At 41.1% G+C, this 16,642-nt stretch overlaps 1 protein-coding gene across 3 annotated transcripts in view; it reads left to right on the forward strand.

Annotated features, from left to right (window-relative positions):
- Positions 1-7,318: 7,318 nt before the first annotated feature.
- Positions 7,319-16,642, forward strand: part of MCOLN3 (mucolipin 3) — a 31,970-nt gene continuing 22,646 nt past the window's right edge. Inside the window, exons 1-4 of one of the 3 annotated variants that reach the window (XM_011956113.1) lie at positions 7,374-7,463; positions 8,262-8,674; positions 11,275-11,504; positions 15,819-15,986. In XM_011956113.1, coding sequence (XP_011811503.1) covers positions 8,626-8,674; positions 11,275-11,504; positions 15,819-15,986 — 447 coding nt within the window. In that variant the 5' untranslated portion in view covers positions 7,374-7,463; positions 8,262-8,625. Of the gene's footprint in view, positions 7,464-8,261; positions 8,675-11,274; positions 11,505-15,818; positions 15,987-16,642 lie in introns of all 3 variants that reach the window. The other 2 variants (XM_011956114.1, XM_011956115.1) reach the window with 2 other exon arrangements.

Genomic DNA, 16,642 nt, shown 5'->3' on the forward strand with positions numbered 1-16,642 from the left:
AATAGCATACAGCTGCTAAAATAAACTTGAATGAATATAGCTTAAGACAAAATGGTAAGGTAAGTGTTAAAGATTAGGTACAGAGCAATGCTATCTTTGTAAACAAAAACATGCATGAATGATTCCTATATATAATGGGAACACATATTCAAGAAAAGTATTACAAATGGACTGAAATGATTCACACCAATTCATGATAGAAGGTTACACTCGGGGAGGGTTGTTGTATTAGTCCATTCTCAGACTGCTATAAAGACACTACCTGAGACTGCGTAATTTATAAACAAAGGAAGCTTAATTGACTCACAGTTTCACATAGCTGGGGAGGCCTCAGGAAACTTATAATTATGGCAGAAGAAGCAGGCATCTTGTTCACAAGGCGGCAGGAGAGAGTGTGAGTGTGTGAAGGAGGAGCTGTCAAATACTTATAAAACCATCGGATCTCCTGAGAACTCACTATCATGAGAACAGCCTGGGGGAAACCGCCCACATGGTCCAATCACCTCCCACAGGGTCTCTCCGTTTACAGGTGGGGATTATGGGGATTACAATTCAAGATGGATTTGGGTGGAGACACAGTCAAACCATATCAGTTGGTTAACTTTATAATGCTTTATTCCTCATAAATTAGGAAGGCCAAAAACAAAAGAAAATGTAAAATGTATTCAATTTGGGGGGTTGTGAGTATTGAATAGCATTAATGTATTGTTATTTTTGTAGTTTTCTGTATTTGAAATTTTCTCAAAATTAAAAAAAATCATCTTCTAGACTGTAAGATCCTTAAGAACAGCACTATATTTTATTAATATTTTCATTGACAGTATCTAATACCATTACTGGAAAATAGGAGTCCTCAATAAATACTTGCGGAATATGTATGTGTTAAATAAACAAAAATTTTACTGAGAGGCCGGGCGCGGTGGCTCAAGCCTGTAATCCCAGCACTTTGGGAGGCTGAGACGGGCGGATCACGGGGTCAGGAGATCGAGACCATCCTGGCTAACACAGTGAAACCCCGTCTCTACTAAAAAAAATACATAAAACCTAGCTGGGCGTGGTAGCGGGAGCCTGTAGTCCCAGCTACTCGGGAGGCTGAGGCAGGAGAATGGCGGGAACCCATTGGGGAGGCGGAGCTTGCAGTGAGCGGAGATTGCGCCACTCACTCCAGCCTGGGCAACAGAGCGAGACTCTGTCTCAAAAAAAAAAAAAAAAAAAAAAATTTTTATTGAGAAAAAAAGAAATTAAGGGGAGAAAGATAAATGGTACAGATGTAAGAAGACAGAAAGGTAAAAACTATTTTGGGTTTACAAATGTGTGATTTAATATTCACGCCTCCTGACACTTTCAGCTGAGCTACCTTACTCTAAAACAGATAGGAATTTTGAATACGAAGGTAGGGATGTGAAAAAAGCTCCCTTTCATCCAGCAGATATGAAGAATGTCATAGAGATCTACTGGCTTGAGATTCAGGAGCAAAAAATTGGAATTCTTGAAATCATAAGTTACTTTGTAGTTTTCATAACACTTTACATGTTTCATAACACTTTACATGTTTTAAAAACATAATGAGTAACCATAATAATAAACTGAATCTTTTCTGTGCTAGAATTATACTAAAAGTTTCAGAGGTTTCTTTTGGTTTAAAAAAGATAATAAAAGCATGATTTATTATTATTATCAGCCAACATACTGAAGAAGAGTTTGTATTTGATTATATATGATAATGATCATAGATATTTCATAGTAAAAATCATTAAAAGAAGGAAGCATTAATGCAAAATAAATTCCAAATAAAAACTTCTAAATTTTAATTAAAAATAATTCTTCAAATGACAATTTAAAACACATAAATCAATTTCCTTATCTGATATATTTCATCTTTGCTTTGTGACAGATATTCCAAATGAGAAAAAATTTCTTTCATTTTGCACTTGATGTCAGTTCACTTGTTAAACGTGCTTCCAAAGTATTATCAGATTGGACATTGGAATATCTGTTGCTTTATATAAGCTCATTTACTTTTTTAACAATAAAAATTTTTGTTTTACAAAGAACGATACCCTTTAGTGAATATTCAAACTCTGGAAAATACAGAAAACGAGATTGGGTATTCAAATACAGTCATGCATAGCTTAATGATGGGGATACATCCTAACAAATGCATTGTTAGGTAATTTTGTCATTGTATGAACATCATAGAGTGTACTTACACAAACCTAGATGGGATAGCTTTCTATACACCTAGGCTATGTAGCGTAGCCTATTATTCCCAGGCTACAAACCTGTACAGCATGCTACTTTACTGAATACTGTGGGCATCTGGAACACAGTGTTTAGTATTTGTGTATGTAAGCATAACTACACAAAGAAAAAAATAAAACATACAGTCAAAATATGATATAAAAGATTAAAAATGGGGGCTGGGCGCGGTGGCTCATGCCTGTAATCCCAGCACTTTGGGAGGCCTAGGCAGGCGGATTGCAAGGTCAGGAGATCGAAACCATCCTGGTTAACATGGGGAAACCCTGTCTCAACTAAAAATACAAAAAAGTAGCCAGGCTTGGTGGCGGGCGCCTGTAGTCCTAGCTACTTGGGAGGCTGAGGCAGAAGAATGGCATGAACCCGGGAGGCGGAGCGTGCAGTGAGCCAGGCTTGGTGGTGGGCGCCTGTAGTCCTAGCTACTCGGGAGGCTGAGGCAGGAGAATGGCATGAACCCGGGAGGCGGGGCATGCAGTGAGCCGAGATCACACCACTGCACACCAGCCTGGGCAACAGAACGAGACTCTGTCTCAAAAAAAAAAAAGATTAAAAATGGTACACCTGTATAGGGGACTTACCATGAATGAAACTTGCAGAAATGGAAGTTGCTCTGGATAAGTCGGTAGGTAAGCAGTGAGTGAATGTGAAGGCTTAGGTCATTATTGTACACTACCTTAAATTATAAACACATAGACTACACTAAATTTATTTTAAACATTTTTTTCCTTTAATAGTAAGTTAATGTTAGCTTACTGTAAGTTTTTTATTTTATAAACTTTTATTTGAGATAGGGTCTTGCTCTGTTGCCTAGGCTAGAGTGCAGTGGCATAATCACGGCTCACTGCAGCCTCCACTTCCTGGACGCAGTGATTCTCCCACCTCAGTCTCTGGAGTAGCTGGGACTACAGGAACATGCCATCATCCCTGGCTAATTTTTAAAAATTTTTGTAGAGATGAGGTCTCCCAGTGTTGCTCAGGCTGGTCTCGAACTCCTGGACTCAAGCAGGCCTCCTGCTTTGGCCTCTCAAGTGCTGGGATAAACAGGCATGAGCCACCTCTCCTGGCCTAAAAATTTAAATTATTTATTCATTTATTTATTTTTCATTGCACAATGGAAATGGTATGAACTTTTATTTATTTATTTTACTTTTATTTTTTTTTGAGATGGAGTCTCCCTCTGTCACCCAGGCTGGAGTACAGTAGTGTAATCTCAGCTCACTGCAACCTCCGCCTCCCGGGTTCAAGTGATTCTCCTGCCTCAGCCTCCTGAGTAGCTGGGTCTACAGGCGCCCACCACCAAGCCCGGCTAATTTTGGTATTTTTAGTAGAGACAGGGTTTCACCATATTGGCCAGGCTGGTCTCGAACTCCTGACCTTGTAATCCACCCACCTTAGCCTCCCAAAGTGCTGGGATTACAGGCGTGAACCACCGTGCCCAGTCAAACTTTTAAAATGATTAAATTTTCCTTTGTAATAACACAGCTTAAAACACAAACACATTGTACAGCTATACAAAAATATTTTATTTATATCCTTATTCTACAAGCTTTTTTCTATTTTTCAATTTTTTTAAACTTTTTTTTGTTAAAAACTAAGACAAAAACACACATTAGCATACGCTTACACAAGGTCAGGATTAACAATATCACTGTCTTCTACCTCTACATCTTATCTCACTGGAAGATGTCCAGGGGTAATAACAGGCATGGAACTGTCATCTACGATAACACCATCTTCTTCTGGAATATATCCTGAGGCTATCTGACAGCTGGCTTGTTTTTTTTTTTCAAGTAGAAATATACTCTAAAATAATGATAATAGTATAGTAAATATGTAAGCCAATCACATGGTTGCTTATTATCATTGTCAAGTATTATGTACTGCACATAACTGTATGTGCTACACTCTTATAGACTGGCAGTGCAGTAGGAATTTATTTACACCAGCATCCCCACGAATAGGTAGATAACGCATTGCTCTACAACGTTACTGTGGTGACATTACCACATCACTAGGCGATAGCAGTTTTTCAACTCTGTTATAATTCTTATGAGAGGTGTTGTGTACATAGTCGGTTGTCCACCAAAATGTGTTATAATAGCATTTGGATATTCTAGCAACATCAAAAGCATCACATAGAATCATATGTTGAGGCCAGGTGCGGTGGCTAATGCCTATAATCCCAGCACTTTGGGAGGCCAAGGTGGGCGGATCACCTGAGGTCAGGAGTTCAAGATCAGCCTGGCCAACATGGTGAAACCACATCTCTACTAAAAATACAAAAATTAGCTGAGCATGGTGGCATGTGCCTGAAATCCCAGCTACTCGGGAGGCTGAGGCAGAAGAATCACTTGAGCCCGGGAGGCAGAGGTTGCAGTGAGCTGAGATAGAGCAACTGCACTCCAGCCTGGGCAACACAGCTAGACCTTATTTCAAAAAAAAAAAAGAATCATATGTTGAAATTAGCAATGTAGAGACTTGTTTTACTTCCAACACTTATTTCTTGCAATACCATTAATTGGATTAACACAATATATTCTATGAGTATAAATGTATTGATGTTTATCTACAAGAATGACTCACTGACAAGTCCAGAAACACACACTTATAATATTGTAAAAGTTAAAAGCAAGATTGACTGGATAAGATCTTAAGTGCTTCTCTTTTATGTGCTCCTCTCCTGCTTTCTAGGAATGTTTATGTAAACCTTTCATGTCAGCTTTCCTGCCTTTCTTTTGACTTGGTGTCAGTATATTCCTTTAAGCCAGTAAAATCATTATGTTGATTGTTAAGGTTTAATATTCCCCTTTACATTGTTTTAACATCTTTGTCAGAAATCAATTGACCATATATGTGTGAATCTATTTCCAGATTCTATTTTGTTCCATTGCTTATGTGTAGTCTATATGTCTCTCTTCATCAGTACCAAGTTGTCTAGCTTAAATAGCTTTATAGATACAGGTAGAATAAATCCTCCAGTTTTATCTTTCTTTTAAAAAATTGCTTTGGTTATTCTTGATTCTTTGCATTTGCTTCCATAGGAATTTTAGAATCAGGTTGTCAATTTCTACAAAACAGTTGGCTAGAATTTTCATTGAGATTGGGTTGAATCTATAAATTAACTTGGTGAAAACTGACATTTTAATAATATTGATTCTTGTAATTTATGAACATGGTTGATATTTTCATTAAGTCTTCCAATAAAAAGGGGGAGTCAGCATTTATAAGCACATCGCATATGCTTGATACAGTAATGGGTGCTTTACATGTATCGTATTAATTAAAAATCACCATTCCTTTTACTAGCTAGATTGTGTTAGGGACAAGCTGCCCCAAAAAAGCTTCTTGGTACTGCCAACACCCCCACCCCCACCCCCGCAAACCTCTCTGTGTCACCCCTCCCCTTCCCCCAAATCTTTTTACATTTCTAAGCCCTTATCTAGGCACCGCGGTGAAGCCAGCAGACTTTTACCTATCAGGCCTTGCTGCTATAAAGCAAACCCAATTACAAACCATCTGGACCGCACAGTGGGAGGTCGTGGGAAGCATAAATAAATTTTACCTACACCTCTGGTACCATAAACGTCACGAGGTGATATGTGGCAGAGTAAACCAACAAACAACGTTAGGGTCTCTCTCCCCCATATAAACCCCTCATTTTGTAAGCTCAGGGCTGCCTCTCTGTAATGGAGCAGCCGGGAGGTTGAATAAAGGCTTGCCTGAACTTTGTCTGTCTGTCTGTCTCTCTCTCTCTCACTCACTCTCACTCTCTCTCTCGTTCTTTCTCTCGGCTAACCTTACAGATTGCACATAAAAGGAAAAGGGGTTGAGAGAAGGTAAGTAACTCCCTAGAGACCAGTAAGTGGCACAGAAGGTTATTTGGGCCCTCATCTGCCTGAGTTCAAACCCTGGCTTTTTCTGTTCACTGGTCCTTATAACTCAGCTAAAACGAGGGTTAAGCAAGGGCCATCATTTATGACTGTGAACCTCTACAAAGTTCAGATTGTTCCTGAACAATCAAGCATTTCAAACTCTTACCATCAAGTAAGGAGATAGCGTTACATCGTGTGTAGGCATATGGGGATTAAAGATTACATTGTATTTCCCAAATTGCACTTGAGAATTGTGTCAATTATATCCTTTCTGTTCTTGTTCATGGTATGCGGGATCTACCTTGTTCACGGTATGTGGAATCCAGGTTAATCAACAGCATAAAATTCTTGTACCCTGTTGCAAAAATTTATTAGTAATCCATGCATACTGGTTTAGGATTTGAAAACAGGTTTTATAAAAGGTTTGCCAGGTATCGACCTAATTTCAGGAATACCCTAGTAGGGAAATTCAGTGACCTTTACCAACTTACCCGTGACCAAAAAAAAAATAAGTAAAAATTAAAAATCAGAACGAATCCAAAGTAATTATAATTAAAATTAACCAAAGTTTCTGATCCAATCCTGATAAGGGGTATTAGGTTTAATATTTAAGGATAATTTATGAAGAAAAAGATCACGGTTCAAAGTCTACTTTAGGTATTTCTATTTACATTTTTTGGAAAAGCTTCCCAGGACTCTTTCTGCCCCAGCCCTCAATCTACAGAGGAGTCTAGTCGACTGTCCACTCATTTCACAGCACTTGTCTGAAACTAGGAGACCCAGGGAGGGAACAAGGTTCAGGCTTGAAACTCTAAGACATTCAAGATTTCACCTTGTATGCAAACATCACAATGGGAGGCTGCAGCGGGGCCTCACACTCACCGGCGCTAGGAGCTATAGATCCCGCACCCGCGGAGCCCGGCAACCACCTGAGGGGCCTCGACCAGGAGGGGGTGGCCCCCCGGCAGCTCCTGAGCAAAGCGGACAAACCTGAGCAGGGCGGAACGGGTTGCTCAGGGAGAAAATGAAGAGAGTCATAGGTGGGGGTGGCAGAGAACGGGCACAACGCCGGCTTCCTCCGGACGGCCTCCTGCGTCCCACCTGTGCTCCTGAAAGGCGGCCCCCGACAGCGCGCGGCGGGAACCCGAGCCGGGAGTAGGGTCACGAGTTAAAGCGGCGGGGGCGGGAGGATGCGCGGGCGGCGGACGGGGCGCTCTCCTCCCTTCTGACCCTGGGCGGAGCGGGGCTCCAGGTTGCTGGAGCCGCTCGCTGACTCTTCCTGCGCTCTTGCTGCGGACACCGGAGCTGCGGCCGCTCCCCGCTGTCCCCCAGGTAAGCCCGCCGGGCGCCGCCCCGGGGCGTCGAGTGTCGCGGGAACGGCGCCGGCAGCGCACAGGGAGGGGCCCGGGAGGCCGGGAGGCAGCGAGCCGTCGGGGACGCCGCGGGAGGGCCAGGCCGGGCCGGGCAGTCGGCGCCATGGAGGGCAGGCGGGCTTTAGCTGGGCGCGAGATGCAGCTGTTCCGCGCCGCCCCCACACCGCCCGCAGGTCAGTGGAGGTGCGCGCCTGCCAGGCCCGCCCGGGGCTGGGCGGGTGGGGGTGCTCTGCTCTTCAGTCCCCCTCCAGGCCGCCGCCCACCTGTGGCCAGGGCTCAGAAGGCTGGAAGCCACCTCCGCCCGGAGCCCCTGCGCTGGAAGGCTTTGATACCGGCCGAGGCTCCAGATGGCCTTGAGGCGGCTCGGCCGGCCCCTCTCAAGGCGGACTCTCCCCCTGTTAGAGGTGGGGGCGGCTGGAAGTGGGGGCTCAAGCCCGGGTCGCTGCGCTGACTGAAAGCAGCCGCCAGCCGGACTGCGGCCGTCTGAGCTCAAGGGCCGTGCCCGGGGATGGCAGCGACCGCTCCGGGACATCGCTGCAGCCCTCCGGCTCTTTCTCGCACAGACTACCCGACATAAGTGTCAACCCTTGTTTGTTTGTTTAAAAAAAAGAAAAAAAGAGAAAGACTGGTGAGACCAAAGTTTTGTGTCTGATGAAGTGGGAAAGCGCTTCTGAAAAAACGAGGTTGCCTAACTTTGTCGCCGACTGCGAGGCCTTTCCTATTTATACAGTCCCGGGCTTTCTCCAATTTTCTACAGCTTCCTCCAATCAAGCCTCTGCCCGCCAGGAATAGGTAACCTGTGTGTGTCCGTTTGCTCCTTCTAAGAGCATGCCTGATAGATACTTCGGTAGCCTCTCCGGATGGCCCCTTCGTCGGGTAGCCTCTCCTGCTGGGGCCCTTCGCCCACCTTGCCTCCCGCGCCTGTGCTCCGGGTGAATGTCAAAGGTGGCTGGCTGCGAATACCTCCTTCAGCTGCTGGGGTTCCCGAAAGTTTGCAGTTTTTAAAAGTGCACCCTCTGAAGTGCTTTTCAGACTGGGTAAAGCTAACGTTTCCAAGGTCAGCAGCCGGTCCTGGTGAATGAAATGTCTTCCGGGACAACTCGTTGTGATGTGCTGAATAGATGCTGGCTGGCTTGTTTTCTCTTTGTTCCTGTGGGTTACTGTTACATGGTGTGTGGCTAGTTTGTTTAAAATTTAATTTTCTCTGTATCAAAGTGGAAAGGGCTTAGTGTCAATATACAATTCACCAACATGCTTGATTATTAACAGCTTCATCATTATGTTGGTGTTCATATGCGAGCTTTGGTGAACATGAAATCATCTGTGTTTTAAGTCCTATAGATAAAGTCTCCTTAAATGCTGGTTAAAATATCCTGCCTTCACGAAAAAATGCTCATCATCACTCGCCATCAGAGAAATGTAAATCAAAACCACAATGAGATACCATCTCACACCAGTTAGAATGGCAATCATTAAAAAGTCAGGACACAACAGGTGCCGGAGAGGATGTGGAGAAATAGGAACACTTTTACACTGTTGGTGGGACTGTAAACTAGTTCAACCACTGTGGAAAACAGTGTGGCGATTCCTCAAGGATCTAGAACTAGAAATACCATTTGACCCAGCCATCCCATTACTGGGGATATACCCAAAGGATTATAAATCATGCTGCTATAAAGACACATGCACACATATGTTTATTGCAGCACTATTCACAATAGCAAAGACTTAGAATCAACCCAAATGTCCATCAGTGACAGACTGGATTAAGAAAATGTGGCACATATACACCATGGAATACTACGCAGCCATAAAAAAGGATGAGTTCATGCCCTTTGTAGGGACAGGGATGCAGCTGGAAACCATCATTCTCAGCAAACTATCACAAGAACAGAAAACCAAACACCACATGTTCTCACTCATAGGTGGGAATTGAACAATGAGATCACTTGGACACAGGAAGGGGAACATCACACACCGGGGCCTATTGTAGGGAGGGGGGAGGGAGGAGGGATAGCATTAGGAGATATACCTAATGTAAATGACGAGTTAATGGGTGCAGCACACTAACGTGGCACATGTATACATATGTAACAAACCTGCACGTTGTGCACATGTACCCTAGAACTTAAAGTATAAGAAAAAACCCAAAAAACCTGCCTTTTTGAAGGAAGTAAAACTGTTGAGTGAAAATCCTAATTTATTAATAATTTTCTTTCCTTTATGCCTTTACCTAAGAATTACTGCATTTATGCTTTGACAGGCATTTTAACACACACACAGGAGCCACACTTTAATGAGTTATATCATAATTATTTCATTTTGAAGGTACTGCATATGCCATACAGTAAATATGTTTTATGGTTTATTCATCCAGCAGTATCGTTATTAATCTCTTCATTAATCAAGAGTTTAAAAACCTTCCCCATGGCTATTCTTTATAGCCAGTATCTATTGTTTGGAGATGTTGGGCTTGCTAAGAATGCTTGAATTGGAATCAAAAGTGAGGTTCTAGACTTGGAAAGCAGCATGGTATCTAACCAGTGACTGTAAGAAATTGTGTGAATGCAGGTTGCAATTTTCCTCCTTCATTGCTGAGTACAAGTTATTCTTAAAATGTCAAATAAAGCCTGCCTTTCTATTCTGTATGGAAGAACCCTACTCATGGTTTGGGGTATTTTACTTTGGACAGGTTTCCATAGTATAATATCAGTCTTAGTCTGAGGGAAAATCCAAGACCCATCCCAGTCTCTAGAGTGACTTCTCCGTCAATTTGAAAAAGCTGATTCTGAAGACAATCAAACCAGCCCAACCCAACCCTTTTCAAACGCACCGGCCTCCCCAAATAGATATGAAGTACTTTGAAAATATGCTATAAATATAAGGCCTTCAATAAAAAGTCCTTACAAGTGATGCCACAGACTGGGAATTAGGCTTAAATTGAGGGCCTACTTTCCCCTTTGTACCACAGTTATGTTTCCTGAGGCACATACTGCCCCTTAAAGAACCTTTCTAGGAAGCCGCTCTGTCGGCTGTGGGTGTTAGGCAGGTGAGTCTGCTTAGCACTAGACCCTATGCAAATGCTTTGTTTGCTGTTTTATTTAATGGTCACTACAGTCATAACTATTTAATTCTGGCTACAATCGTAGAAGGGTAGGTGTTATTCCCATTATTGCTGGAGAGGAAACTGAGGCTCAGAAGGGCTAAATGATTTCCTTGAGATTGCAGAAATGTCAAGTTATAGAACCAGGATTAGAAACCAAACTGATTCTTGGTTCTTTACACCCTGCTATCTTTAACTCAGTGGTTTTAAACATTTTTTGATAATCTGTGAAAGTTTTAGTTACTTCCCAGGAAAAAGTGTCCACAGCCACATACATGAAAGTTTTCATATAACTTCAAGGCCCACGTACCCTCTGAAGTCCTTCCCCCTGGTCCTCAGGTCTCTGATCCTGCTCTAACTATACTGAGTGAGGCAGAAAACATATACATTCTCTATATATGTACATATAATCTTTTACTATTGGGAGCAGCCCTTGAATTTGGTGACTTTGAACTATGTGAAAATTCACTTTGTAATTAAAACAAATAAAAAAGTGATGTCTTACATTAGAACTGATTCTGTAAACATCTAAAATGCTGTTTAGAGCAATGGTGCTTATTTGAAACCAGAACTTCTATTTCGGCTTCTTCCTGCAGTATCAAAGAATATGGACTTGTGTCTTTACTCACTAAATGGAAATGTTGGTTGGTGTTTTTTTTTCCTCTAGAGATGGCAAATCCTGAGGTAGTTATAAGTAGCTGCAGCTCTCATGAAGAGGAAAATCGCTGCAATTTTAACCAGCATACATCTCCATCTGAGGAGCTTCTATTAGAAGACCAGATGAGGCGAAAACTCAAATTTTTTTTCATGAATCCCTGTGAGAAGTTCTGGGCTCGAGGTAGAAAACCATGGAAACTTGCCATACAGATTCTAAAAATTGCAATGGTGACTATCCAGGTAAGTATCTCAGATCATGAGTTTGGTGAAAGCCTCTTTTAATAACAAAGAGAACTATGGACAGTGTTTTTGTTTTTTAAATATATATAACTTTTAACTACATGCATAATGTAGAACAGTAACAGATAAGAAAACATACAATCTTCGACCCTTCTGTCTTCAACATTTGTGAAAGAGTTTGGCTTCTTTTTTCTTAGTTTTTTTCTTCTCGTGTTTCCCTTGGTTATAATTTTAGTCACATAATCTAATTAGTGTTCAGGAAAGGAAAACTAATATTTGACTTCCAATGAAGAGGTTCAGCTGGTTTCTAAATAAGCCATGGAAACTAGTGTTGTCCAATATTAGGACTTTCTTTTCCTTCCTAGTTAGATTCCTGGGAATTTCTTTCTTCAGAAACTTAAAGGGCTCCTGCTACAGGCAAATTCTTAGGTTCTTACCACCCTGTGATCATGAGACCCATGCAATGGAAGAATGTGAAGTTAACTAACAGAAGAGGAGTGGCAGGAGCTAGTGAAACACAGGACCTCTTTTTAGTTCAAAGGGAGCTTTTAAATCTTATTTCCTTGGCTTCTTTTAATATTTTTATGGGGGAAGGAGGAACCATATTTTATGATTCTTAATATATACTGGTTGTGATTTACTGTTATGAAAATATGTTTTCCCGTTGGTGAGAGTAATTATCTCTTGCTAAAAGCAAAGGGCAAAATAAAATCAGATTTTAATGAGAAAAATCGATGTGATAGGTTTATTTTTATTATTACTTACTCTTCCTAAGTTGGTGAAAAATGCCTAAGTAAATAAACAATTGGTATTGAAGGAGAGATTAAAAAAACAGGATATTACTAATTTTAACTGCTCATTGAGAACAAATGCTTATGATTGTTAGGGAACCAAGGCAATTTCTACAATCATATGAAGTTGGTAGAATTCTTGCTTGTTTCTAATGCTAGATGTTGTATCAAGGGAAACAAACATTTGGTGACTACCCTGTTCCAGTACATTATTTCATTTAATTCTAACATTCCTACTGGCTCCTTTTACAGAAGAGGAAGCTGACATTCATAGAGCTCTTTTAAAGTCACATGGCTTGGCCACGCAGGGTGGCTCATGCCTATAATTGCAGCACTGTGGGATGCTGAGGTGGGTGGATTACTTAAGCTAAGGAGTTCCAGACCAGCCTGGGTAACATGGCGAAAACCCATTTCTACGAAAAAATACAAAAATTAGCCAAGTGTAGTGATCACACCACTGTGCTCCAGCCTGGGTGACAGAGTGAGACCCTGTCTCAAAAAAAAAAAAAAAAAGTCACATGGCTAGTCAGTGGCAATGTCAAGACTTTGAAGGCAGGCATTCTCTCTATTATACACCCTGAAAATGGATGTTCAGTTCTCAGCCAAATATTTGGCAAGTTGAAATTGAAATTCTTAACTTCTGAGTGATAATATGGTGTGTCACAATAGTGAAAAGTTTATGTCTATTGTTTCTTATAAAGGGGAAAAGCCTGTATCAATTGAACATGAATATTTTCTACTCAGAATAATAATAGGTGCCACTTGAGTGTTTGCTGTGTACCAGGCTAAACATTTTATAGATGTCATCATGTTCAATTCTTTTTTTTTTTTTTTTGAGATGGAGTCCCGCTGTGTGGCTCAGGCTAGAGTACAGTGGCACCATCTCAGCTCACTGCAACCTCTGCCTCCTGGGTTCAAGCGATTCTCCTGCCTCAACCTCTCGAATAGCTGGGATTACAGGCACATGCCACCACGCCTGGCTAAATTTTGTATTTTTAGTAGAGATGGGGTTTCACCATGTTGGCCAGGCTGCTCTTGAACTCCTGACCTCAGGTGATCCATCCACCTAGGCCTCCCAAAGTGCTGGGATTACAGGGTGAGCCACTGTGCCTGGCCCATACTCAATTCTTAAAACAAGCTGGAGGGTAGGTAGTAGTATCCTCATTTCACAGAGGAGAACAATGAGGGGCTTGATAAGGAAAAGGACCCTATCATAGTCAGGAAACTAGAAGAGTAGAACTGATATTCAAACTCAGATTTATTTTCTCTAAGATTTATGTTCGTAATTACTTCTTAATTTTTAGGGAGCTCATCTAACCTTCCTATGTTTACTAGGGTGATCAAAGGAAAACTGGCCAATGGTTTAAGATATTAAAGCTGCTAGTAATAAGCATGTAAAAGGTGTTTAGGTAAGTTTTTAAAAGGAACTGAGGGTTTCTTAATTGTGATGTTTCCTTAATTTATATCAGAGCAATCAGACAAGTAGTAGACAAAGACAGCTTTGTAATTGGGCAAATGAGGTGAGCAAATGGTAACAGATTCTCTCAGGGAAAAGGAGGTGGTCCTTGGGTTAAATTGGAGGTTTTGTGTCTGCAGCAGCAAAAGAAAGATGTTTACAATGGTAGACATCCTACTAACAATTTCTCTTTTCCTGCTACCTGGCTTACTCTGAATGACAGCAGTTTTCTCTCAGCCATTGTTATTCCTGTCTGCCACTAAACCTTTGAGGGCAGGGACCAATGTCTTCTCGTTGTATCCTCAGTCCCTAGCTCACTGCTGACACATGAGAGCCAGGTGTGGTGGCTGCACTACCCAGCCTCAGCCATCACTATGATGAAAGATTAAAATTAATAACTATGACCCTGGGTATAAGTAGTCATTTAGTCCTCAGAGCTGAAAGTATACTTTCAGGGCCCCTTAACAAATAATGAGAATATTAACTTTTCAGAGTTTGTGCAGCAACCAAGACCTAAAAATTCACTTGAAAGTAAGGCCTTTATGTCATACATGACAATGATTTTATTGTGACATTGAGTAACTGCCAAACAAAAAACAAGCTTGCTTTTCATATAGGTGAATACTGTATTTTATTCTGAGTTTGTAATATATATTTTTGCCATAATCATATTTGTATTTTTGCCATAATTGTATTTGAATGACTGGTAAGAATATCTTTGAGCATTCTTTGGGGCTGTTTGGTCATCAGCTTCAACAGATGCAAAATCCCCAGAATATCAAGTATAATCTTATTGAGGACAATTAAAGAAGCTCTGCAGAAATGAGTTAGGTGCAGAGTGATGATATGTGTGGGGTGCAGACCATATATCATATGTGGAAGGGAGAGAGGAAAATATTTGTCTGCTCTATTTTTTTCTGATCAAACCCTGAATTACTTTGTGTAGCATGACAGGGTGGATAGAACCTACATTTAGTCTGTCAGACATGGGTTTCAGTTTTGACTATATCAACTGGCTAGTTATGTGACTTGAAAAAATTATGTAACTTCTCTAGGCCTCACCTCTAAAATTGGTGTATTAGGAATGTACAGCAGGATTAGTATGAGGAAAGTTCCCAGAATAGTGTATGGCACATAGGTGGTCAACACTGTTCCCGCCTTCCATATAAAATATACTCTGCCTCACTCTGGGATTTAAGTAAGAGTGTAGTTTCTCAATTTACAGCATGTACAGCATGTGGGGTATGTATGTGCATGTGTGTGCCTGTGTGTGCATGTGTGTATGAGAGAGAGAGAGAGAGAGAGAGAGGTTTGGGTGACAGGGAAGAGAAGATGAAAGAGACTTAGAGTATGGTAAGCTTTTTTTTTTTTTTGAGATATAGTTTCGCTCTTGCTGCCCAGGCTGGAGTACAATGGCGCAATCTCAGCTCATAGCAACCTCTGCCTCCCGGGTTCAAGCGATTCTCCTGCCTCAGCCTCCCAAGTAGCTGGGATTACAGGCATGTGCCACCATGCCCGGCTAACTTTTTAAATTTGTGGTAGAGATGGGGTTTCACCATGTTGGTCAGGCTGGTCTTGAACTCCTGACCTCAAGTAATCCACCTGCCTCTGCCTCCTAAAGTGTTGAGATTACAGGCATGAGCCACTGCGCCTGGCTATATTATAAGCTTTTAGGTATAATTGAAAGGCCTTAGGTTAACATGACAACAGTGCAGTGAAACCTTTTGTGTGTGTGAACAACTGAGTTTCATTTAAAACGCTTAGGTCAATCCTGCATGACTATTAAGGACACATTATGTTAATATACTTTAATTTAAACATGAGTTGAAAAGGTACTTTCCAGTTTTGGTCTTACTGTCATGGTTTTGGTGATTAGACCTAGGACTATAGTTTGGTCATAGGACTTGTACTTTCTTAACTTATTATCCACCTGCTGCAAAACCTTCTTGATGTCCTAGAGAATTCATTTTAAACTCTTCTATTTGTTGTTCAAGCCCCTATACCTTCTGCTCTGCTTTTTCTGCCCATATTTGCCACCCTCTTACCTTTTCTTTTTTTTCTTTTAAGCTGGTCTTATTTGGGCTAAGTAACCAGATGGTGGTAGCTTTCAAGGAAGAGAATACTATAGCATTCAAACACCTTTTCCTAAAAGGATATATGGACCGAATGGATGACACATATGCAGTGTACACACAAAGTGATGTGTATGATCAGATAATCTTCGCAGTGAACCAGGTAAATCAAGCGTGTGCATTGTTTACTTGGGAAAAAGAACAGACTGGAAAAATGGTGGCAATGTACATAATAGAAACTGACATTCAAGTGGAGAAGGGTGAACATTTCTGCTTAGAAATGACACAAATTTATTTTTAATTTTTTAAAAATACTGTCAACAAATTTTTATAAAACCAGAAGTTGAGAAAAGCTTTTGTTTAGTAACAGAAAGGCAGAAACTTTAAAGATTTAATTAAAAGAATCAGAGTTAGGGCTTGGCATGGGAGTCTCAAAGATTAAAATTAGTAACTATGACCCTGGGTGTAAGTAGTCATTAAGTCCTCAGAGCTGAAAGTATACTTTCAGGGACCCTTAACAAATAATGAGAATATTAACTTTTCAGAGTTTGTACAGCAACCAAGACCTAAAAATTCACTTGAAAGTAAGTGAGGCCTTTATGTCATACATGACAATGATTTTATTGTGACATTGACTAACTGCCAAACAAAAAACAAGCTTGTTTCTCATGTAGATGAATACTGTATTTTATTCTGAGTTTGTAATATATATTTTTGCCATAAATAATACTTTTCAAGACCCCAAATTTTTAAATTTTTAGGTGTCATTGAAAGCATCCTTGAAGTCAGCATTCCCAGACTGGGTTAGTTTGCAGAACA

This window comes from Colobus angolensis, unplaced genomic scaffold (genome assembly GCF_000951035.1).
Source record: "Colobus angolensis palliatus isolate OR3802 unplaced genomic scaffold, Cang.pa_1.0 Scaffold41, whole genome shotgun sequence".
Lineage (NCBI taxonomy): Eukaryota > Metazoa > Chordata > Mammalia > Primates > Cercopithecidae > Colobus > Colobus angolensis.